Source organism: Lepidochelys olivacea (assembly GCF_965140295.1).
Source record: "Lepidochelys olivacea isolate rLepOli2 genome assembly, chromosome: 27".
Lineage (NCBI taxonomy): Eukaryota > Metazoa > Chordata > Testudines > Cheloniidae > Lepidochelys > Lepidochelys olivacea.
This window is the reverse complement of record NC_140437.1, coordinates 17,037,350-17,063,611: the sequence shown is the minus strand read 5'-3', so window position 1 is coordinate 17,063,611 and position 26,262 is coordinate 17,037,350. Positions and strand designations below refer to the sequence as shown.

General features: G+C 42.4%; 1 protein-coding gene across 3 annotated transcripts; it reads left to right on the top strand.

Moving 5' to 3' along the window:
- The first annotated feature begins 719 nt into the window (after positions 1-719).
- On the top strand, positions 720-26,013 carry KRT23 (keratin 23). Of its 3 annotated transcripts, XM_084615902.1 has the most exons (8): positions 720-1,173; positions 5,195-5,277; positions 7,106-7,262; positions 10,684-10,845; positions 10,939-11,064; positions 13,320-13,540; positions 14,831-14,859; positions 25,487-26,013. In XM_084615902.1, the coding sequence occupies exons 1-8, from the start codon at positions 757-759 to the stop codon at positions 25,588-25,590; spliced, it is 1,299 nt and encodes a 432-aa protein (XP_084472028.1). In that variant the 5' UTR covers positions 720-756; the 3' UTR covers positions 25,591-26,013. The 3 variants fall into 3 exon arrangements, with proteins under 3 accessions (XP_084472028.1, XP_084472029.1, XP_084472030.1); XM_084615903.1 differs by lacking the exon at positions 14,831-14,859; XM_084615904.1 differs by lacking the exons at positions 14,831-14,859; positions 25,487-26,013 and adding an exon at positions 14,210-14,264.
- The last annotated feature ends 249 nt before the right edge of the window (positions 26,014-26,262 follow it).

Below are 26,262 nucleotides of genomic sequence, written 5' to 3'. Positions count from 1 at the left end.
ACTTTTTACATTTTCCCATCACTACCTGCTATACTAAGTTCCTATTTAAGTGGAAATTAGGTCTTTCTCCTTTGGTCCCGTACAACATGAAAGAACAAGTGGAATGTAGCAGCAAAGCAGTTAGTAACACCGGGCCAGATCTCCAGTTAATATCAACTGGCCTAGCTTCATTCATTTATACTACTTGAGTATCTATCCCTTTTTTGTTCTTAGAAGCATTCATAACAGCTTCATAGGAAGTGGTGTTTAACATGCAGTTAAAATTCTAAAGCTTGTTATAAAAATACTGACATTTAAAAAGTCTGTTTATTAAAAAGACACATGGGAAACCCAACCCTGTTCGGGCCTTTAGTACTCTGTGTAATTCAAGACGCTCTTCCCACCGTAGACAGGAACACACAACATATTTACTGAGAGATTAGACAGAGGCAGAGCTGGTCCAGCTCCACACCTCCTGCTGCTGGCCACACCTCACTGTTATAATAATAAGAAGAAGGGGGGAAAAAGAAGACAAATAACTGAACATTTTATGCAGTTGTTGTTCCAAACAACAACAGTGTGTGCAGACACATAAATAGTTCAGAATTGACCAAGAGGAAACACATATTTAATGATGACACAATCCTGTTGCTACAGTCATTCACGTAAGGGAACTCCCACAAGGAAAGGCATAAAAAAGGCTTAGGGAAGGTTGAGAAACTACTCAGTCGATGCTAGTAAGTCAAACATTGTGTTAGATCCCTAATAGATGTGGTCATGAACTCCAGTCAAGGCCGTTTCCAGTTCTCTTCTGGATCCCACAGGGGTAGTGCAGGGTGTGATTTGTCCCTGCTAGGAAGCTCCTACAGACCTTCAAGTGCACATGGAGGGGCCGCTGGCACATCAGACTCCATTTCCTCCACCAGGCCCCTCTGGCTGGCCTCTGGAGTGGGAGTATCTTGGGGAGCTTTTGGCAAGAGCCATGGGGATAGCATCTTTCTGAGTGGGAATGAGAAACAGACTATGCAAAACCTGAATGACCGTTTGGCTGCTTATCTGGAAAAGGTACGTTCTCTGGAAGCAGCTAATGCTCAGCTGGAGAGCTGTATCCTGGAGCGGCACAAGAAGAGGTTTCATGAAAAGAAACATGACTTCAACCAATATGAGCAAAATATCACTGACATGCAAGGACAGGTAAGTCAGAGCTGCATTTGGCTATGCCATTCTGCATTCCCCCTCTGTAGAATCCGGGTACTCCTTCAGGCTGGCAGCCCTCCTTTACAGAAGCATAAATAAAATATTAGAAACATTAATGAAAATAGTTACCAGATCTATGCATAAAAGTTCATTGTGCACTCAAGGACGCAGGAGGGGGATAGGAAAGGGTGGAGGGAAGGAAAAGAGAGGTACGTCAGTCTGTAGATGTCTGTGATATAAAGAAATTAAAACGCTGTCAAATGTTCTTTTGTTTTTAACCTGAAGTTGCAGACAGATCTGCAATTTCTTGCATAACATGTTCTCATTGAATGCCCAGTGTGGTAAATCACACAAAGACAAATTGTAAAGCAGGAAAATGAAGAGATTGCCTGGCTTATTTCAAAGGGGGAGAAAAGCAGGTTGGACTGCCTAGGACTATTGGAGCAAGGGGAAGAGCTGGCCTATTGTAGAAAATAGGAGGATGTGGGGGTTAAAAGTTCAGAAAATCTGCAAAAAGTCATTCATGAATGCCCCTTCAGAGCACTGACAACGGTGTTACAAATCTTCCAAATAATCCAAATCTTGTAGGTTTTATATCGAAAAACCATAAATGTCTAGTGTGTAGTCTAGAAATATGAGTCAGTCAGCAGATGCCATATAGAAACCATTACCTACAACTGTTCGTCCTCCTATCTAGAAGTTCCTTGCAGCAGGCTTTGGCTATACCAAAGATACCCATAGCCAAGTAATGAAATCATTCCTGAAATCACATGCAAAAATGATGTCACCAAGATTCCCAACATAGCACTTTTGAAGGGAATAGATTTTGCAATGCCTTAGGAAATAACAAACATAGAAAAGCTCACAATATGTTTGTAATGGAATGAGTAGAAATACACATTCACACAGGCTATGTATTTCATTCACTGATTTCTGTGGCGGTGGAGCAAGGAATCATAATGAGCATATCCAAATAAAACAGAAAAATGAAATGTCCATTCTAATTATGAAAACAGCAAATACTGACAAATATGAAAACTGACAAATACTCTTTGGCATGTTTTCACTGTAACTAAAAAGTGAATTTATGGTTCCCACCACTATTGCATATTAGCGTTCAACAATATGTCTTTCAAACTCATGTATCTAAAAATGTAAGAATAATATTAATCTGCATACATAATAAAACCTAATTAACTCAGTAATCATCCTGTGACTAATCAAAATAATTAACTTTACATGACCATAAAAGGCAAGAAGCAAAGCTACTCAACAATGCTATGACAGGTTTCAGAGTAACAGCCGTGTTAGTCTGTATTCGCAAAAAGAAAAGGAGTACTTGTGGCACCTTAGAGACTAACCAATTTATTTGAGCATGAGCTTTCGTGAGCTACAATCTGCTGCAGTTTCCATGGCATGCATCCGATGAAGTGAGCTGTAGCTCACGAAAGCTCATGCTCAAATAAATTGGTTAGTCTCTAAGGTGCCACAAGTACTCCTTTTCTTTCAACAATGCTATGTGTTTAGTTTTTAAATGGCACTTTTTGTTTGGAATGGGTTAGGATTTCTTATGATCTTGAGAACTTTTTTCCAGAGATACCTGAACATTGGCATTAACTGGCACCTTTGCTGATTTACAGTAGGGAGACCTGGGACTGAATAAACATGGATAAAACTTCCTTCTCACTGCTAAAGGTGTTCCCTTCAGGCAGAAGATGAGGGACACTGGCCCCAGGCAATGCATAAGGAAAGCTAGTTCTACTGCTGCCTTGGCCTGTTCTTAGGATAAAAACAGGTCATCAGTCTCCAGGCCTGTCAGTTCCTCAGTGAATTCATTTTAAAAGAAAAATATCTCTAAACCAGAGATAAATACTTGGTCTCCAACTAAACAGATTTTCTCACGTCTTGTATGAGAGCCCAGAGAAGTTCTGATTCAGGGGAAAAATCCAGACCTACAGAATTCACCCATGCCAGAACCTTTCTTTAGAAAGGAAAAGAGAAATTAAGAAAGATGAAAAGACGCAAATCATAGGATTGATCAGGATAAAACTCTAAGTGAGGGAAGCACTGTACCACCAATATAACTCTTGTATCTACCATTCACAGTTAAGGTGGGTTATCCAGTAGTTACTAGCATCAAGCCTCTTAGACCAAGTATGTATTATTTTATTAGTATATATATTTATATACCATTCATAGAGGAGGTGGGATATCAGATGGTTATTTACAGTGGGAGCCTCAGACAGCTTTAAACCAGAATTTTCGTTTACTCTGGAAGGAACACCAGCTAACCTCATAATTGCCACCATTGTGAAGGTCAATGAAATAAATATTTATTAATCATAATGAATTAATCATGTATTAGTCAAAGTGCCCATGTTTTCTGATTGAATGTGGAATATGTCCAAAAAGAACTTTTCTGAATATCTATCATACATCCATAGAGCAGTAAAATGGTTATGGTATTAGACTACTGCTTGCAGATATTTACTGCCTGATGATGCCTCTCTGTTGAGGACTTTACTGCTATTTTAGCTGTATGCTCTTCATAATCAAGATCCCTCCTTACAATAAAACCTGGCATTTTCAGTTTCCTAAGCTAACAGTTCCCACCTCCCACCTCAGTGCATATGGTACAAATGATACAGGCCTTTCAGCATATTATCTAGTGCTTTGTCAAATCTACCTTTGCAGCCTCAAACAATAGGGTTTAGTGTTGGCATTAGAGATGGAAAGTTGTTAAATTATGGCTGTTTCATGCTCACTGTAACACAAATTGAAAGGCTCAGTCTACTTCTAAGCAGATAGATGTCCACATTTCAAAATCAGCTGCAACTAGCCTTTTAGATGCCACGGACAGAGTCTCTTTTACACTAAGCCCTTACAATGTCATTATTTTTATTGTTGATTTGCTATATTATAAAATGGTTACATAACTCAAGACACTAATGGACCTTTCTGATCGGCTCTCAATTATGCTCCTCCACAGTATAATCCATAATGCTCGGGAAATGGGTTCAATTATTTTCTTTATTTTCTTTATTTCTTTTCCTTGCCAGCAATAACAAACCCCAGATGGCCCAACATTTAGGATATTATTGTACTTCTCAGCTGGCCTTCATTATGCCTTAGGGCAAAACCTGAAATGTGCTGTAATTGACCAGGAATGTACTGCGTATTCTGTATTATTGATTGATTAATGCATTCCAAGGACACCTTGATTTTTCCATTCAAAAGTCAACCTGGAGCACTTCAAGATATTTTTGTCATGTTTTATTTTTCCTGGTTTCTTGCTGACTAGGTGCAGAAAGTTTTATTTGAAAAACTACTGGGAATTCACTGGATAAAGCTATTTCTGATTTTAGGAATATTTTCACCTTTTATTGCCATCTAAATGTTTAGTAAAGGCTGAAGTGAGAAATTTCCCTGTGATTACCTCTTTTCTCCTCCTCCCCCTTAATTAGTAAAAGACTTGATATGTCACAGTTCTTAGTTCATGCTAATTATATATTAAATTAATGGTTTTAAGTGAACTGGATTGCTTTTAAGGATTTGGAATGAAATACTGAGCCTTTCACATTCATATCAGTGTTCAACCTATCCCAGGTTGGTGGTGACTGAAAGCCATTACCCTTTGATGGCCCAGTACCTTCTGTAAAATGAGCTAGTGCTCTTACTTCTCTTCCTTTAGAGCAGGCTTCCACATCACACAAGCCACCACTGGAATTGTCACTAACTAATTTCACTTTGCTGGTATTCTTAACATGGGCAAGAGATGACATTCAGTGAGACTTAGGTTCCTAAACACCTAAGTCACTTTTGAGAGTGGGGCTTAGGCTCCTAAGGAGTTACATACACCTAAAAATCTTTGAGGATCTGGGCCCAAGTCACTAAGGGGCATTTGAAAATTTTACTCTAAATCCATTCATACGTCAAACAATAGGAACGGTAGAATAGCGAAAGATATCCACTATATGGCATATCTGTGGGAACTTAACTTAGTGTCTGTGGTTTACAGATTGAGGATGGCAAGATCACCAATGCCAGTATTCTTCTGAATATCGATAATGCTAAAATAGCATCTGAAGATTTGAGTCTCAAGTAAGTTCTTTCTTGGCTTCTTCATATTTGTAAGGAGGGTGAAAGGAAATAAATCCAGGCTTTGTCCCTGATAATATAATAAAACTTGTTTCTGGTGAAGTTCTTTGGTGACATCTGATCAATAAAATGAATGTACAGCAAAAATAATAGAGAGATGAGAACTTAATGTTAAAATTACAAATGATTGCTGAACAATCACGAGTCACTCTGTTTATGAATCGTAGATCAGGGCCTGAAGAGCAGGTTTTACTGCAGGTGTTTAATTCCTATCACAAAAAGTATGTATAGACGATAAGGCTGAATACAAATTAACTCTGGTCTGCACCTCATCCTCTCCCCAAATTCAACCAAATTATTCTGTCTCCTATGGTCTTCAGTTCATTCTTCCTGACCCCTAGCATGCCCCTCTCCCTCACTACCTTCTGCTGGTCTTCACAGTGAGGTTGCCACAATAATTGAATCAGTTCCTCATGAACCACTCGTGTACCATCTCAATGGGCAATAAATAGTATTAAGAGACTTTTTTCAGGAAAATCTAAGAAACCTGAATGGTTTAATTTGAACTGCAAACTTCCAGGCAAATATATGCACATGCGGGAATTTACATTATTGTAGGCTAGTTTCTGATGGACCCTGAACAGAATCTTCCATTCAGCAAAAGAAGCTCAGTCACTTAAGTGGCCTAGCACTATAAGGCAATATTTTTTAAAAATGACTTTTTTCTTTTAAGACTCAAAAGCCCAAGTCACTATCCCATACATTCTCTGTGCTTCCTTTCACTTCATTACTGGTTACCAAAATATTTCACTGAGCGGCGCCACTAAAAATTGGAACTGTGAAGCTTCTTAAATGGAAGGGAATGATGTGCAGAATAGTATTTCTGTGTGATTATCGCATTCTGAAGAGAGTCTGGTGAATTAGTTGGAGGAAACATTAGTTGACCCCATGAAAATTAGAGGGAGAAAGAGATTTTGGTTTCTCTTATATCTGAGCTTGGGGAGCAATCAGAGAATCAAAGAATCATAGAATATCAGGGTTGGAAGGGACCTCAGGAGGTCATCTAGTCCAACCCCCAGCTCAAAAGCAGGACCCATCCCCAATTAAATCATCCCAGCCAGGGCTTTGTCAAGCCTGACCTTAAAAACTTCTAAGGAAGGAGATTCCACCACCTCCCTAGGTAACGCATTCCAGTGTTTCACCACCCTCCTAGTGAAAAAGTTTTTCCTAATATCCAACCTAAACCTCCCCCACTGCAACTTGAGACCATTACTCCTTGTCCTGTCCTCTTCCAAAGGCTGTTCCAGAACTGAAAGTAAACGCAGTACAAGTTTCAAGTGTTGTTTTTGTCTCTTTTTTTTTTTTTTTGCCTCGGAGGTGTCAACTTCCTAAATGTGGCTAACTTGAAGAGTTTTAAAGGATATTACTAGCTAGTTTTTAAGCAATTTTTACACATAGTGATTTCACCTGGACTGTATGGCAATCACTCTGGGGCAAACTGCAGGAGACATTAAATTATAGATGCTGTTTTAATATCCCTAATAGCAATTTTTTTCTGAGTTTTGAAACCCCTATTTCTAGAGCTGTGCTAGTCACAAACAAGAAAATTAAGAAAATGCTATCTTGGTCATTTCCCTTTATCATATAAGGCAGTGGTATGGGGACATTTCATTTTAAAGGATTTCTAAGAAATAGCAAAGAATATGTTTTCAAAGAGCCTACTGTCTTGTGATTTGCCCAAGCATTTGCTTCTCTTTGATGCTATTCATAGAGAACTCATGAATTGACCTGTTCTCAGCATGCATGTTTTGCCTCCTTTTTCCTGGTAAAGGTATGAGGCAGAGCAGTCTCTCAGGCAGGGAATGCAAATCAGTGTTGAGAACCTGCGTAAGGAACTTGACAACCTGACCATTGTCACGACAGATCTGGAACTGGAGATTGAAGCCATCCAGGAAGAGCAGATCCTCAGGAAGAAAGACCATGAGAAGGTAGGAGAAATCTAGACCCTAAAATCCTAACTAATACAGTTTTTCTAATGAATGGAGAAGTTTGTGTAATATCTACATCCTAAAAATGAGGCAGATAATTCAAGGCCCACTTGTGTTCCCACTGAAGTCAATGGGAGTCTTTCCATTGACTTCAATGAGAGTTGGGTCCAACCCAGAGTTTGCATTATACATGATCTAATGGATTGGGATTGGACCTCTTTAATTCTAATCCTAGATAGGACAATGACTCACTGTATGTCCTTGGAAAGTTCATTTTGCCTGTTTGCCTCTCATTTACCCCACCTGTAAAATGAAGATAATAAAACTTGCCTATCTTACAGGAATAGTGTGAGAAATTATATAATATTTGTACAGTGATTGCAGATGAAAACCACTGAGATTATTCGCAAAAAGAAAAGGAGTACTTGTGGCACCTTAGAGACTAACCAATTTATTAGAGCATAAGCTTTCGTGAGCTACAGCTCACTTCATCAGATGCTGATGAAGTGAGCTGTAGCTCACGAAAGCTTATGCTCTAATAAATTGGTTAGTCTCTAAGGTGCCACAAGTACTCCTTTTCTTTTTGCGAATACAGACTAACACGGCTGTTACTCTGAAACTGAGATTATTATTATCATTAGCTGATACAGCACCATTCATATTTAGGGTTAGCAAAGCAAATACTAGCAATGTGGTGAAATTATTTCAGATTATATATTGTGATTCCTAATGTATGAAATGATTGTTACTGGTGTGTTCGCCCCCAGATTTACCCTCATACTCTGGATATGTCAGTTCTGCAAAGGAGGTTGCTTTGAGATTTTGGTTTCATCTGAACCCAAAGTTCAGAATGAAAGTTTGAAAGAGATTTGGGCAAGAATGAATACAGATAGATCAAAATTGAAGAAAATGTTTGCGTAAATCCCTCCCAAGTGAAAATTAATTACTTTTCCAAAGCTCTAAACACAGCTAAATAGATAGCACTTAATGTACTTAAGCCTTGACAATTAAACTTTACCACTCTTAATTCTCGCTTTGTTGTTGTGCTGTATATGTTGCTACCTCCACACAGCACTGTGCCACTGCTTGACAACATGACATTTTCATGCTGACTGCTGTACTGTTGTCCTTAGGTACCAAGTATCCTGCTCAGTGATCATCGTTTTTTAAAAAGTGGAACAGAAATCCAAAGGGTAAATAGTAAAAGATCAGACTTCGATTGGCTGACTCACTTGTGTACCCAGAAATATTAATGAGCTATATTCTAACAGTTTTTGGAAGCAGGACAACCAAGAAGGATGTTACTGTGTCCAGTCAGTCTGCATTTCAAATGCTGTAGTATCATATCTTGGAGTGTTACCATTTTCAAAAGCTCCCCAGAAAAAGTATTTAAAACATGAGATTATGCTACACTGAAGAGAATTTTACCAAACCTGTTTGACTTGTGCTATAATTAGGGTGTTTACAGAGTAATTATATGTTTTAATTTGACTGCTCCTCTAGTAATTACACGGAATTTTTGTAGTCTTCTCCTGTAAACTTGGCTATAGTTTCATAAATACTATGTATTCTCTGAAAGGTGAAATTAGAATTAGAGTTGAATGAATCTGGATGGTTTCAAATTCCATTCAGATAAACATCCAAATGTGGCAATACTTCATTCAAGTGTCTTACTTCTAGAAATACTATGAGAACAAGTTTTTTGTTGAATTCTCTGACCCAGTCCTACATGCACTGAAGTCATCAGGAGCAGAAGCAGGCTGCTGGTTTTGGCCATGTCAGATACACCATGACATTACCTATCCACAATATTTAATTAAACTTTACTGAACCTCCCAAAAAAGTTTTGAGCTCTGGTTTGAGTCACATTTTAGATAAATTTCAGAGTAACAGCCGTGTTAGTCTGTATTTGCAAAAAGGAAAGGAGTACTTGTGGCACCTTAGAGACTAACCAATTTATTTGAGCATAAGCTTTCGTGAGCTACTGTGGAAACACAGTATGCATCCGATGAAGTGAGCTGTAGCTCACGAAAGCTTATGCTCAAATAAATTGGTTAGTCTCTAAGGTGCCACAAGTACTCCTTTTCTTTTAGATAAAGATATACTGGCTCTTATTGAGGCCAGACTAGTTTGCAGACCCATAAGAACAACTGAATTTATCTAGAAAATCATCCATCTCAAGTGGAGAACAAATTATTTTATCACCCAAGAGGTGGTCTTTCCATGGAATCATGTTAGTGGATGACCTGGGGGAAGTTTGCATTGCTCTTGTCCATGCTGTACCTGTTTTGTGGATATAGAGGACTTCAGTCTCCAGGATTCTCAGTAGAACATCTTTCACCAACAGAATATTCATTTTAAAAAAAGCAATCAATAGGTCTTGCAGATTGTCTGCACCAGTCTCTGGTGAACAGAAGCCCCAGCAACCAGCGAGGTGGGGATAGCCACATCTCAAAAGTATTGGTATAAAGATATCAGAATGAACAGCTTGTCTATGGAGGCATACTTCCAGCACTAGGTTCTCTGTTAAGTATGCCAACAAAGCAAGAAAGTGGGGGAGGGGTTTGTAGGTTGTAATGAGGCAACCTTTATAAGAGTTTAATATTTTGACTGGTATGGGTGTGAGACTAGTGAAGTAAAACTGATTGGATCTGTCATCTACACTGTAAAAAACCCCAAAGCATTCTTATTACATGGAGGGCTCCACATCTGCCTTGATGGCTTGTCATATATTTTACAGATTAAATATATCTTGTGCTGTAGACAAACAAAAATCACGTACATTTTTTAGGAAATGAACTCTTCCATTATGGAATTTTGCAATAGGAATAAAATCAACTTCCTTTCCAGCCAATCGGAATTCCCTAATGGTTTGGGAGCTTCCATGATTGTCTTTGTTTCAGCTGATTCTGCACAATAATTTACTCACATTGTCATATGATAAAATAGTGTTCCAAAAGGTTGGGTCTGGAATCAGTCAGACGAGTAGATGCAAAAACCCAGATGTGTGTGTTCCCTTATTATACATGAAGAGTCAGCGCAGGCAGTGCGCTTTCCTGGCTGACCAGAGAAATGGTATGAAAATACAAGCTTTTAGTAAGAAGTTAAGAGACCACAAAGCATAGGTAGGTGAGAGTCTTTCTGCAGGAAGTCTAAAGTAATAATCTTTTTTAAAAAATAATTTAAGAAGATTGCTCTTTTTAAATTAAATCACTGTGTGTTTTAGGATTATCCAGGTCAAACTAGTATGATATAAGCAATTGTTAACTGTGTGTATAACAATTAATTCACTATAAGGAGACTAATCTTTTAGTGCTACTTACTGAAAATAGGAATGAAGGGGACAAGGTGAGAATGGGGAATTCTTTGTCATCATTTTCATAAATGTGTCTTATTTTCTCTTCTCTGCTAATATGAACAGGAAATGGGTGCGCATCATTCATCACAGGATTTCAAGGTCAATGTGCAAGTGAATGCAGTGCGGCAAGAAGATTTGGCCAAGATTTTAGCAGGGATAAGAGAGGATTATGAAGCCATTATTGAAAAGAACCGCCAAGACCTTGAGGTCTGGTACAAAGAGCAGGTAACAAAGGAATAATCAAACTTCCTTCTGCTGATTTCACAGAGTCCTATTTTCATAAAAGATTGACCAGTATCAATTACTTTTGCTCCACAGACTGCAACTGTGTCCCCAGTGGCAAACATCAGCCCAGAAGAAATACAGAGCAAGGAGGGTGAAATCAAGAACCTGAGGCGAACTTTTCAGGCCTTGGAGATTGAGTTGCAGGCACAATTTAGCAAGGTATCTTCTGGGGAAATCAATGGCAGGTCACTTTTTATCCAATAAGTTTTCCAGGAACGCATACCTTCATCCAGATTCTGCCCTCATTCACACCCATGCAACGACATTGACTTCTATGGAGTTATATATAAATGAAAGTAGAATTTGACCCCTTTTGCCTATATTTAAACCCATGGACACTTGCAAAGAAGACTGTTACATGGTCACCACATAGAAAATTCATTAGATACTTCCCTTCTTGTGACTGCACATGGAGGAAACAGGAGGAAATGGGTGAGATGACCTGGAAGCCAGCCAGCAAGGTGCTCCAGTCGGGGGGAAGGGGAAGGCTGAGGAGTTTGCCTATTGGTCCAAATGTCAGGTCTGGAAGATCATATGATATGTGAAATCCTGCTACCAACAGTCACACACGGTAGGAAGAATATTGGCTGAAAATCTTAAGAATTCCTCAGATTTCCCAGAGATTAAAGCTTCTGTGTCCATGACATGGCAAGCTTGGAGTAATACTGTATAATAAGAGGAAAACTGACAAAATGGTCCAAGAAATGTCTCATTTACAAAATATAAAAGTGTATTTTACAACTCCAGAGAGAGGAAATCCGTAACTTCCAAAGTCAGTAATCTAAGGTTAGAAAAATTCTATGTGCCATTGTATAACATGTATATTTGCCTCCCTTTTTTAAACTAATCAAAAATTATCCTTTGTGATTTGCTAACACCTCAGATATAATCTTTCCATTTAGAAAATTACATCATAAAATGCACATTTGGTGTCAACTTATTGTTTTCCTTTTCATTTTAGACCATTGTAAAAACAAAGAGTCAGAGGAATTCTCATAATTAAGCTGAAAATATAACCTTAACATTTCACCTTTCTAAAAAAAGAATTCTGGATATGTCAATGTTATGTTAATAACTTTTCCAGAGGTTATTAAGAAAAAAATAAATGACCTGTGAAGATCATATTAAAAAGTTATATCCAGAAAGAGGAAATATTTCTAAGATTTAACTTGAGATTTATTTATGTTTACTTAGTCCTTGTGGACACCAATTTCAGATTGATTATGATAGTTAATGTCTGAGAAGGGCCTGACTGATCCCAGTATGAATGCAGTTTTACGCCAGTGTAATTCTGTTTAAAACAGGAGCTACACTGTTGTAAAAGTGAAACAACATGGTGGTTAATCAGTCCAGAAAAGTGCTAAGTATTATTATTACATTACTGCTGTTGATAAATTGTATAATCAATTGTTTGACCACACTGATGCATTATGAAATATACTCTAGACACCAAATAACCAATGTCAGTCAGGTTTATTAATATGGTACAGGGAAAAGGTTCTATATGATACCAGGCTACAAAGAGCCGTCCTGTGTAGCAATGTCACATTCATCGTACATAGATGGTGTGCTCTCTGTGCTACACTTTTCAGCTGGTATTATTTATAGGATGATTTTACAAGTTACACATCTCTTTACACATCACTAAAAATCTAATCCATCAGTTTGTCTCAGTTCTCTAACTTGTTGTTCTGTCCCTTCCTTATTTTTTTTTTTGGAGGGGGGGGTTTGGGGGGGGGATACTAGCATTCCAGGTACTGGTCAATGAAGGTACTTCCCTAGCATGTACTAAGACATGGAACAAATTGTACCTTGATTTTGCAAGTTTCCTTTCTGTTTGTGCCAATTGCCTACCTAATCAAATGCAAAGAGTTATGGTATACTTAGAATACGGTAACAGGATTATTGTATAGGCCAGTTTAGTGTGTATCACTGTTACAATATTTGTGCTTAATGTTATTATTGCTTAATGCATAGATAGATAAATACATATGCTAGCCAGCATATATTAGTCAACAATGCAAACATTAATTTTTGTACCTTTTTGTGAGGATTGTGCATAATTATGGAGATTGTCAGAGTGCAAGTCAGGTGGGATCAAAAGGCCATTCCAAGATTTCCTTAAAGACCGACTCAGTTACCCTTTGAGCACGGAGAACAGAGATGGGATGATTTAGGCTCCACTCCCGCAATTATGCACATGCAACACTTTATTCATGTGAGTAATCCTACTGATTTCAATGGAATTACTTACATGAGTAGTCATGCATGTAACTTAAATGTTTGAAAGACTAGAGCCTTAAGTTTGGAAGCTCTTCTGGTTAGGGACCATGCCGTCTGGTATTTTTGTACAGGACACACTATAGGCACCTCACAAATAATTATACTAGTATTGTTATTTTCTGCTCTTCCAGAAATATGCCCTCGAAGGTACCTTGGCCGAGACCCAGGCTCACTACACATTTCAGCTCCAGAATATACAACAATTGATCTCCAACTGCGAGGAAGAGCTGAGTCAACTCCGCCAAGATATCAAGTGCCAGAACAATCAGTATAAGATCCTCCTTGGGATCAAAACCCGCCTGGAAAAGGAGATTTCCACTTATCGTCAGCTCCTGGAGAGAAATGTTGATGGGTAAGATAAAGCTAGCCTAATTTGGGTAGAGGAGAGGGGAGTCCTTATGTTTATGTAATTTATTTATTTGTTTACTCAGTACTTGTGGGCACCATGAAGATGGTAGTAAACATTGGTATTTTTATGTGTATGGACCATAATAAAATCCACATGAGACACTTACTGCACAGTGAAACTTGCATCAATGTTATTTTGATTAACTAAATTTATTTAACAAATACCTGCATGTATTGCTCTTGTCTAGTAATTGGGATACTTTAATTATAATAATATTTTGTATTTGTATAGTAACTTCCATCCCAGACTCTGAGTACTTTAGAAATATATAAAAAAATAAATTCACAATATCCATGTAAGGTAAATACATTTAATTAACTTGATTTTATAGGTAAGGCAACCAAGGCGCAGACAAGAGAAATGCATTACACAAAGCTAGAATCCACCCTGTAGTAACTGAAGCATCTCAAAGTCTTGTAACAGAATGTGCTGCGTATTGTCTAACACCCAGGCTAGATTCTTCAGGGCTGTGATAATTTAGTTATTTTGTTAAATACTCACACACACACACACACACACAATGTAACTAAAACAAAATTGTTACTATGTTCTTACACTGTGTATGATTCAGTTGGACTCAGAAAAATGCATAGTTTTTTTTTTTATTTTCAGCTCTTATTTATTGTCTAAAAAGAAGAATGGAGATATGTTTGGATAATCATCCAAATTCACAGTTGCCTCCATAGCGCATCTCTGAAGTTTTGCCCCTCACTAATGAATTATCTATTCTATCCATTCTTTGACTTCTATGAATCTCTGCATTCAGAAACCTCTTAGCTCACAGTTCTTTGTTCTGTCAATTAAAATACACAACTTGCTTCAAACACATGAAACCTGGCCATTAACAAACCAGATGGAGGAAGGTTATTAGTAGTAATTTACAGCTCTGCTACTGAACCTCCCAGAGAGCACTCTCCCTCCAAATATTGAACTCCTTATTAGAAACCACAATGGGCCCAACACTAACCATTTATAGGACATGATGAAAGATGTTGCTTTTGAGGAAAAGTAACAGTAAAAAACAAAGGGGGGCATTCAAAGTAAAAGTGGCTGGACCTAAGAGTAATGAAGAGCAAAATCCCTCATGGTAAAAAATGCATGTGGTCAGTTTTTGTTTTTGCCCCTTAGATATTGGTATGATGGTCACATTAGAAATACCATTGATGGATATATGAATGGATACTTGAACTGAGAACATTCATTTATTTTACCTTCATTATATTACCTTTACAGAACAAAAAACTTTGAATCAAGCACTAAAGGTAAAAACTACTTATTTTGTTTTCTATAGTAAATACCAATCACATTCACTTTCAGTAAAATTTATTCCTGTGTGGAGGGTCTATGCAAAGCTTATGCACCACTTAAGTCCCACTTAAGCCACATTTTGATATGGTTTAACTGGTGCATATATGTCTCATGCAGGGGTGAATTTCAGTCAGTTTGTCTACAATGTAACCCTTCTGCCCGTCAGAGTTGGCAGCAACAAGGGCCGGGTTCAATATCTAGGGGTTCCATTCCAATAACACAATGCAAACCGGCTCGAGCCCCCACCCAGTGACCTGGGACCAATATATACCACCCCCGCTGGGCGCCTCCAAGAGGCAATACTTCCCCTCTCGCAAGCACATAGTCTGAGTGTAGCAAAAGTCTTTTAATAACAGAGAGAAACAATGTGGCATTATGTTGGGGAAACACCACCAACAGGATTCATAACACAACCCATGAGCAAAAACAACCCCACCCCAGGCAAATTGGGGCATGCCCTTTTCCCTTTGGTTCTTGAGTCCAGCAACCCCAAATCACCCAAAGTCCCAAAAGTCCAATGCCCCAAAAGTCTCTGTCCCTGGTCAGGGCAGCCCCAGAGTTCGAAAGTTTATCGGCGGAGCTTTACCTCCCAATCTGGGTGGAAATGGGACAGGGGTAAGAGGCACCTTACGTGATCTGAAGCTGACCGCCCCATAGCTCCATAGCGGCGCTCCGCTCCGCCAGCCGCCCCACGAACTCCTTCGCTCAGCTGCGCTCCGCTCCGCCAGCCACCCCACGAACTCCTTCGCTCAGCTGCGCTCCGCCAGCCGCCCCACGAACTCCTTCGCTCAGCTGCGCTCCGCTCCGCCAGCCGCCCCACGAACTCCTTCACTCAGCTCCACGGCCCACAAGCAGCTCCTGCCATCCACACACTGCTCCGCGTCGAACTGCTTCACCAGCCGTCCCGCAAATTGCTCCACAATATATCTTCAGGCTCCCCCACTACTTAACACAACACTCAGTGATTTCAGCTTATAGTAGGGGAGCCCCAGTGCTGGTGCACTGTCAGCCCAAAGTGAGCTCAGCAGCCTATAACTAGACTTCTAATGAAATCAAAATTAGCTCTGATATTCCACAGTGGAGAGAGGAGGAAGTGCAATCAGCATGTAAGGCCCTCACCAAGGGGCCCATGCCACCAAGTATTAATACTTGTCCCCAGCCTCTCTCCATTCACACAGTTTTGGAACCCATGACCCTTGCCTAGCGAGTGCTACTTAGTTGATGGTGAATCCCTCCATCATAACAAAAGGCCACGTACAGTTCCAAGCACAGTTCCCATAATCAGGGTAATAGCAATTTATTCTTCCTGCCCCAATAACAGAGACACTGGGGATCCCACAGCAGCCAAAGTGACCATTTGGGCAGCTATGGTCTCATTCTAGGCGTGGTGGGTGTGCCTATGCAAATGAGATCGGCCCCTGAAGTTCTTTTCCACAACTTGCCACACCTCACCACCAGATGTCAGGGTGGAGCTCATCCTGACACTGCTTACATCCTCCCCCCAGCCGAGACTTTGTCGTCCCGACAAATCACACTCCCTTTATACCAACTCATTGGTTTCCTCCAAAGGGCCTCAGGAAGCCCACTTTAGCTTCCACAAGCCTGTGTGCTAAATGTATTGGCTCCTCACTAGTCACCCCAGGTGCATCATAAGTTAACCGTTTCACTGGTCTTATCACCCTGTCTCGTCTATTGAGAATCTCTGTTGCCGAGGTAGGGGGAACATCCTCTTGAGTGACGGATGGAGAGGCTTCCCTGGAGGGTCCCTCGGCTACTGGCGTAGGCCCCTGCACTCCTAGTTCTAACGCTGGAGGGTCCAAGGTGCCCAGGACATCCTCTACCTGTCTGTCCCCATTGTCCAATAACCTGTGTTTGTCATCACAGGGGGGTCTCATCAGCAGCACCGGGGTATCAGAAAGGGGCCTAAATAGTTCCGCCAATGGGTTTAGGGCGGAAAAGGGAGAACTCTCGTTTGGTTCAGCTGATCGAGACTGAAATCTTGTCTCCATCCCAGGATACACCAGGGTTGTGTCTTCCTCCTCAGACTCACTCTCAGATGTGCAGAATAGGGGTAAGTTAGCTGCAGGGGGCCCACTGTCTGTGTTGGATGGCGGCTTTGGTCTAGCACCTCTGTTCTGCCCGGCGGCCCTGCCGTGGCCCATCTCACAAGGGGTGCTTACCAATTCCCCCACAGGGAGCAAAAGGTTTCTATGCACCGTCTTTATTTGCCCTGGACCGTCTTCAGGTTTGATCTTGTAGACCGGCAGATCTCCCAGCTTTTCCATCACCAGGTAAGGTATTGCCTTCCATCTGTCAGCTATCTTGTGTTTGCCAGCCATACCCAAATTTCGCAGCAGGACTCTGTCCCCCGGCTGGAGCTCCTGCGAACGCACTCTAGCATCATATCGATGTTTGTTGCGGTCTGCGTTCTTCCGAGCCGCAGCGGTAGCTAAGTGATAAGCATCCCGCAGCTTTTCTCTTAGTCGGGATACATATTGCTGATGAGTTTCATAGCTATCTCCATCCTCTGATACACCAAAGCACAAGTCTATGGGTAATCTTGGTTCTCGCCCAAACATCAAGAGATATGGGGTGACTCCCGTAGCATCGTTCTTTGTGGCATTGTAGGCATGCACCAGAAATGCGACATGCTGGCTCCAGGTTGCCTTCTGCTCTGGTCGCAAAGTTCCCAACATATCTAATAGGGTTCGATTGAACCTCTCTGGCTGAGGATCACCTTGGGGGTGATAAGGCGTTGTCCTAGACTTTTTAATTCCTGCTATCTTCAGCACCTCCTTCAGAAGGTGACTCTCAAAATCCCGCCCCTGATCAGAGTGTATCCGAGCCGGGAATCCATAGACTGAGAAATATTTGTCCCACAATACTCGAGCAACGGTGGTGGCCCTCTGATCACGTGTGGGATATGCTTGTGCATACCGTGTAAAATGGTCAGTCACTACTAGAATGTTTCCAACATTCCTCTTGTCTACCTCTACAGACAAGAAATCAATGCATACCAACTCCAAAGGTTTGTTGCTGGTGATGTTCTTGAGATATGCAGCCCTCGTGGGCAGAGTTTTCCTTTGAACACATCGAGCGCAAGTCTCACATTTCCTGCGAACATCTTCAGCCATTCGGGGCCAATAGAACCTACTACGAATAAGTTCCAGGGTCCTCTCCATCCCTAAATGCCCAAAGTCATCATGCAGGGCCCTCATGGCCAGGGCTCTGTACTTTTTTGGCAGTACTAGTTGTGCTCGTTGTTTTTGTAAAGGGTCAGTGGTCATTCGGTGTAGCACTCCCTGAATCAGTTTTAGTTTGGTCCATTCTCTCAATAGTAGTTTACCCTCCGGGTTAGGTGGGACAACCGCAGTTGGGCTTCGCCCCTCCCTTTTGGCAAGTAGTGTATCACGAATGTCAATATCTTGCCGCTGGGCTTCTTGCCAGTCAGCCGCATTGAGCATGGGCAAAGGAGATTGGTCTAATGCAATATAGTTCACCGAAGCAGAAGGCATGCATTCAGGGGGCAGGCCCAAAGCTTCTGCAACACATCCCTGAAAGTCTTCACGGGCCTCTGGCTCTCGGCGACTCACACTGCAAATAGCTCTCACTCCATCTGTAGGTATCACAGCAACTTCTGGAGCCTGCGGACGCCTGGACAATGCATCTGCATCTACATTGCTTCTCCCTGATCGGTACTGAATGCTGAACTCATAGCTAGCCAAGGCGGCCACCCATCTCTGCCCTGTAGCATCCAGCTTAGCACTTGTTAACACATAAGTCAGTGGATTGTTGTCTGTCCACACCTGGAACTGAGCACCATACAAGTAGTCTCGAAATTTCTCAGTGATGGCCCATTTCAAGGCCAAGAATTCTAGCTTGTGGGTGGGATAGCGAGTTTCACTATCAGACAATCCTCGGCTGGCAAAGGCTACAGGTTTACATTTGCCTTCCACTTCCTGGTACAGGACTGCTCCCAGACCCTCCAAACTGGCATCAGTATGCAGGATAAATGGTTTGCTTGGGTCAGCAAAAACTAGGACTGGAGCATGAGTTAGGCAAGTAATGATTTCTCGAAAAGCCCTTTCACATCTCTCATCCCACCGTGGCCCAAATGGTGCAAAGGGGCCATTGTGTCTCTGCACAGGAGGCTTTGGGGACCTCCCCTTATTCTTGGTCTTAGATTTGTTCTTGCTGGACTGATGTCCCCTGGTAAGATCATTCAGAGGCTTTACAATCGTAGCATAGTTTTTCACAAATCTGCGGTAGTAGCCACTAAATCCAAGGAAGGTCTTGAGTTCTCTGTAGTTACTTGGACGTGGCCATGTAGTGAGTGCTTCTATTTTATCAGGATCAGTACTCACACCTTCTTGGGACACAATGTGACCCACATACTTCACTGAGGTTCTGCAGAACTGGCATTTGTCAATTGAAAGCTTCAGACCATAATCCTCCAACCTATCAAGCACTTTAAGAAGTCTTTCTTCATGCTCCTCTAAGGTTCTTCCAAACACAATCAGGTCATCCAAATAAACTAACACTTGCAGTAAATTCATGTCTCCCACAACTTTCTCCATGAGACGTTGAAAGGTGGCAGGTGCTCCAGAAATCCCTTGGGGCATGCGTTCAAACTCATAAAACCCTAATGGGCAGATGAAGGCTGTCTTCTCCTTATCTTCTTCTCCCAGAGGGATCTGGTAGTATCCACTTCGAAGATCCAACACAGAGAACCACTGGCTTCCCAGCAAACAGTCTAAGGCGTCTTGCACTCGAGGCATAGTGTACTGGTCGACCACAGTACGGCTGTTTAGGGTGCGGTAGTCAATACACATCCGGATTTTCCCATTCTTTTTGCGGACTACCACAATGGGTGAGGCGTATGGGCTGCGGGACTCTGTAATGATGCCATTCGCAGCCAGCTCCTGAAGATGATGTCGCACATCTTCCATCTCAGAGAGAGCAATCTTCCTAGATCTCTCCCTGAAAGGTCGAGAGTCATGTAGTCTGATATTGTGCTCTACTCCTTTTGCACATCCCACATCCCACTCATGCAGTGAGAACACCTTGGATCTTTCACAAAGTTTCTTCCTCAGGCGATCTTTCCAGTCCTCGGACACTGGTGAATCTCCAAAGTCAAACTTTGCTGGGTCTATTGCCGAAACTGGAGTTTCATACTGGGGTTTTACAATCGACTCAGGCTCAAAGAGGTCTGCTATCTTTTGTCCTTGCTTCACAAAAATATCACGACTCGTTTCATTAGCAATCAATATAGTCACCATTTCCTGGGCTTCAGCAGGTAGGGTTATGACTCCACTGGGGACCAGCACTCCTTCAGGGAGCTCTCCTCCCATCGGCTGCTCTATCATTGCTAACGTCCCTTTACTGCCTTTCAGACAGGTACTCATGACAAGCACTTCTTGCTCCGTCCTTGCAGGCACTACTAAGGGGGTTGTGCCCGCGTACTTCAGTGCCCCAAGCGGTAGCTCAGATGTGTCCCTTTTAGCGCTCTCAATTTTCCTATAGGCTTCAGCACAAAGCGTATGGATCATCAGGGTATTCAGGTACTGGTCCCCAGCCCGCCTTCTGCAGTAATCCGCGAGTACCTTGAAGAGACTGGAGTTGGTCCCTATCAGCACAGACACATCAGAAGTCCCTTTAGGGTCAGGGCATATTAAGGCAGCTGTGTCTACCTCTTCTCTTACCCCAGCAACCTCCTCTGGGAATTCCAGGTGCACTATGACATACCCTTGATAGGGGTATTCATCCATGCTGAGGCCACATAGGCCAAGGCCAGTCAGTGGCTGTATAGGCAGGTGCCTAAGCATCTGTTGGTAGAATGACTGAAATATAATAGTCACTTGAGATCCAGTGTCAAGCACTGCTTTACACTCCACCCCTTCGATCCTCACCATGACCTCTGCTCGAGGCCCTATCAGTCCTGCAGGGATCCCAGCTGGACAGTCTTTTCTGGGGGAATCTTCAAATCCTGCAGACCTGGGGGGTCCCCGTCCCCAGACCCTCTGGCAGCTACCGGATCTCTCCCAACTGATCCTCAGCTTTCCATACACTAAGGAGGGGTTTTCTTCATTACGGCACTTGGCAGCACTGTGTCCATCCTGACCACATCGGTAGCAGAAGAATTGACCTTTCCCCCTTCGCCTGGGGGGGATGGTGGCTCTAAGTGCGGGCTTCTCAATCACCACAGTTTGAGGCTTCTTATTCCTAGAAGTCTTAACTCGGTCAACGGTACTTTGCAGCTCAGCTATCCGTTCCGTCAGGACCTGCATTTGTTGGGCAAGTTCCTCTCTGGTGCTCACCATCAGTACACTGGCCATTTGCAGTGGTGTTGTGCTGGCTGGCTCCGATGTTTGGGCTTCCCAAAACTCACTGGCAGCCTGCCTTTCTTCCTCCTCTCGGACCTCTTTTATCAGCTGGGAGTAACTTGGGGGATGTTCCCGTCGTTCTCTTAGCCGGAGATGAAGTAGAATCGGGTTCTGATACTGAGTTCCTCTTACAATTTGAGCCAGTCTGGTCTGATCCATCTGCTCAGCAGTCACTGCTCCCCTCATGACAGCTCTCTGAAGCAGTCTCTCCAGTCTCTGTATGTAGGCTGAAGCCTTCTCGCCCTTTTGTTGTCGGGAATTAAGGAACTTACAGTAGCTGTCTTCAGGGCCCTCTACGCTCCCAAAGTTGTGTTCAAGGGCCTCTAGGCAGTCCTTCACACTGACCCCAGGGTCAATGAGCTTCAGGGTGCGAATCACATCTAATGCTGGGCCGCCAAGGCTCTCTATAAGGCATCTTCGCTTTTCTGCATCTGGTACGGCCCACTCTTGCAGCATTTCAGTGGTATGCTCTAACCAGGGTTCAAACTCCTCCTCCCCAGCAAATAATCTTAACTTACGACAAGAGTCTGACTCAGCATGGGGAAGCACAACCTTTTCCAATATTTGCCCCAGAGCTTTTGTCCAATCATCAGCCGAGGCTGCAGCCTCTGAGCTAGAAGCTGCTGAGCCAGGGCCCAACAAACCTGACATATTAGCCATTATACAAACAGTAATTTCCTCAAAATATAAGCACAAACAAAAAAAAATATAAATTGTTTCCCAATGTAGTGGATCACTCAACAGGTGCTTGCGAGGGGTACTGACCCAGGCGATCCCGGACGAGCCCCCAAAAATGTAACCCTTCTGCCCGTCAGAGTTGGCAGCAACAAGGGCCGGGTTCAATATCTAGGGGTTCCATTCCAATAACACAATGCAAACCGGCTCGAGCCCCCACCCAGTGACCTGGGACCAATATATACCACCCCCGCTGGGCGCCTCCAAGAGGCAATACTTCCCCTCTCGCAAGCACATAGTCTGAGTGTAGCAAAAGTCTTTTAATAACAGAGAGAAACAATGTGGCATTATGTTGGGGAAACACCACCAACAGGATTCATAACACAACCCATGAGCAAAAACAACCCCACCCCAGGCAAATTGGGGCATGCCCTTTTCCCTTTGGTTCTTGAGTCCAGCAACCCCAAATCACCCAAAGTCCCAAAAGTCCAATGCCCCAAAAGTCTCTGTCCCTGGTCAGGGCAGCCCCAGAGTTCGAAAGTTTATCGGCGGAGCTTTACCTCCCAATCTGGGTGGAAATGGGACAGGGGTAAGAGGCACCTTACGTGATCTGAAGCTGACCGCCCCATAGCTCCATAGCGGCGCTCCGCTCCGCCAGCCGCCCCACGAACTCCTTCGCTCAGCTGCGCTCCGCTCCGCCAGCCACCCCACGAACTCCTTCGCTCAGCTGCGCTCCGCCAGCCGCCCCACGAACTCCTTCGCTCAGCTGCGCTCCGCTCCGCCAGCCGCCCCACGAACTCCTTCACTCAGCTCCACGGCCCACAAGCAGCTCCTGCCATCCACACACTGCTCCGCGTCGAACTGCTTCACCAGCCGTCCCGCAAATTGCTCCACAATATATCTTCAGGCTCCCCCACTACTTAACACAACACTCAGTGATTTCAGCTTATAGTAGGGGAGCCCCAGTGCTGGTGCACTGTCAGCCCAAAGTGAGCTCAGCAGCCTATAACTAGACTTCTAATGAAATCAAAATTAGCTCTGATATTCCACAGTGGAGAGAGGAGGAAGTGCAATCAGCATGTAAGGCCCTCACCAAGGGGCCCATGCCACCAAGTATTAATACTTGTCCCCAGCCTCTCTCCATTCACACAGTTTTGGAACCCATGACCCTTGCCTAGCGAGTGCTACTTAGTTGATGGTGAATCCCTCCATCATAACAAAAGGCCACGTACAGTTCCAAGCACAGTTCCCATAATCAGGGTAATAGCAATTTATTCTTCCTGCCCCAATAACAGAGACACTGGGGATCCCACAGCAGCCAAAGTGACCATTTGGGCAGCTATGGTCTCATTCTAGGCGTGGTGGGTGTGCCTATGCAAATGAGATCGGCCCCTGAAGTTCTTTTCCACAACTTGCCACACCTCACCACCAGATGTCAGGGTGGAGCTCATCCTGACACTGCTTACACATATATGTCTCATGCAGGGGTGAATTTCAGTCAGTTTGTCTACACTGCAACAGAAGGTGTGATTAGAGTGCAGGTAGGCATACCTGTACCACCTTTAATTTAACTACTCCAGCTAAAAGTAACAGTGAAGCTAGATGTGGGCTAGGAATATGAACACATAAACGTGCACCCAATCCACTCGGGTAAGAGCTTGCAATGAAACCAGTCGTCACTGCAGCGTCACTGATATTTTTAGCTGTTCTAGCTAGATTAAAGTTAGCATGGGTATGTCTACCTGAGCTGCAATCACACCTTTTTATTGCAGCACAGACATATCCTCAGTGTATGCTGCTGTGTCCTCCAGCTTGTAGCCATTTCTTGGTACAGACTTCGCCAGTTACTGAAATACTTTATCCACAGCTGAAACTCTAGCTCAGGCCCTCATGGTCCATAACAGGAACAGCAGCTCCACAAGGCAAGCTAAAAAGTAGCAACCCCTTTGGTTTTAGCCAGTAAGTTCTGGGCTGTTTGTGCCAGGTGCAAGTCAATGCTGTCTCCATATCTATAGACAACATTTTCTTTTTCACATTTCTTTTAGACACATTAAGACACTTTGGTTAGAGATGTGGGCAAGTATCTCTATTTATGTGACAGGTTTCAGAGTAACAGCTGTGTGTGTTAGTCTGTATTCGCAAAAAGAAAAGGAGTACTGGTTTATGAATGTTATAATTCTTGACATCTGATTTGTGTCCAAACTGGACAGTCTCTACGTAAAAGAATAAATGGACACAAATCAGATGTCAAGAATTATAACATTCATAAACCAGTCGGAGAACACTTCAATCTCTCTGGTCACGCAATTACAGACATGAAGGTCGCTATCTTAAAACAAAAAAACTTCAAATCCAGACTCCAGCGAGAAACTTCTGAATTGGAATTCATTTGCAAATTGGACACTATTAATTTAGGCTTAAATAGAGACTGGGAGTGGCTAAGTCATTATGCAAGGTAGCCTATTGCCCCTTGTTTTTTCCTACCCCCCCTCCAGACGTTCTGGTTAAACTTGGATTTATGCTGGAAATGGCCCACCTTGATTATCATACACATTGTAAAGAGAGTGGTCACTTTGGATGGGCTATTACCAGGAGGAGAGTGAGTTTGTGTGTGTGTGGGGGGGGAGAAGGGTGAGAAAACCTGGATTTGTGCTGGAAATGGCCCAACTTGATTATCATACACATTGTAAGGAGAGCGATCACTTTAGATAAGCTATTACCAGCAGGAGAGTGGGGTGGGAGGAGGTATTGTTTCATGGTCTCTGTGTATATAATGTCTTCTGCAGTTTCCACAGTATGGATCGGATGAAGTGAGCTGTAGTTCACGAAAGCTTATGCTCAAATAAATTGGTTAGTCTCTAAGGTGCCACAAGTACTCCTTTTCTATTTATGTGATAACCTAAAGGTGAACTATCATCACTCCATTCTGCGTATGGGAAAAAATCTGCCTTTGTGAATTGGTGCCTAAATACTCAATGTGCAAGCACCAAGTGGTTGTGTTTGTTTTGCATAAAAGGTGCATACTAATTTTTGCAAGACCAAATAGCTGTGTCCACAAAGTGACAGTGAAAAACCTGAAGCTACGGCTGACTATTTAGTCCTAGAAGGGTCAGAAACCAGCATTAGAGACTGGAAATCAGTTTGTACCCTGCTTCAATACCAATTTAAAAACATAGAGCGTAAGAATGTTGCCATGTCAAGCCAAAGGTGAAACATACAGAACTTTTGAATAGCCGCTCAAACAGAAAAATTTCACCATTCACATCACATACCAGAAACCTATTTATGAACTATACTACCCCAGAAAATCTCTTCATGGCTAGGCCAGGTCGGGGCCAAAGAACATATAGGATTAAATTGTCAGCTGGTATAAATCAGAATAGCTCCAATTACTTCAAGAGAATTATGACAATTTACCATATGGATCTGGCCCATAAACTATGTACAAAAGCAAACTTTCCCCTGCTTAGTTTCTTTTCTGTACTCCTCTTGCCTAATAAATCTCTTATTTATTTCCATTCAGAACATGCTGGAACGACCAGTCGAAAGATCAAAACAATCACACAGGACAGCGTGAATGGGCAGGTGGTGTCCTCCACCATAAATGAAATTGACCAGCAGATGTGAAGCAAGGGGCATACTAGGCCCTGGCTCTACCAATGGCCTAATATGTGGCCTTGGTGCAAATCTTTCATGCTCTGTGCTTCAGTTTCTCCTTGTGAAAAATCAGCATAACACTGACCTTCTTTGTAAAGCACTTTGAGATCCACAGATGAAAAGTGTTATATAAGAGCTAGATGGGTTTTTTGTGGTTTTTTTTAAAGAAAAATTCTTTTATCCACCAAGACATGGAAGAAAAACTAGATAATGAAAATGACTTGGGAATGTTGGTATTGAATGTGGTATACATTTCTCACCAGTGCCAGGAATCTGCTGACCTTCTATAATTGACATATTGTTTTCCAAACTGACTAACTTAATGTGAATTTAATAATTTTCCACCTTCTCTGTCAGCCACAATTACGTTTTATCTTTTACAATAAACCTCATGACCTGTAATAAACTCTATTCAAATACTTTCGCTGGTAGTTGTTTTTTTATATTAAAAAATTAGAGGGAGGCAGATCCAAGAGGCCTGAAAACCTTGTGTGTCTTGGGCAAGCGTGAGGCTGGATGGTAACATCATCATCAATCATCAAAATAATCAAAGAAAAGGGTTGACACTGTGCACAAAATCCTACACTTGCCATGTACAGTAACTCCTTGCTTAACTTTGTAGTTATGTTCCTGAAAAATGCG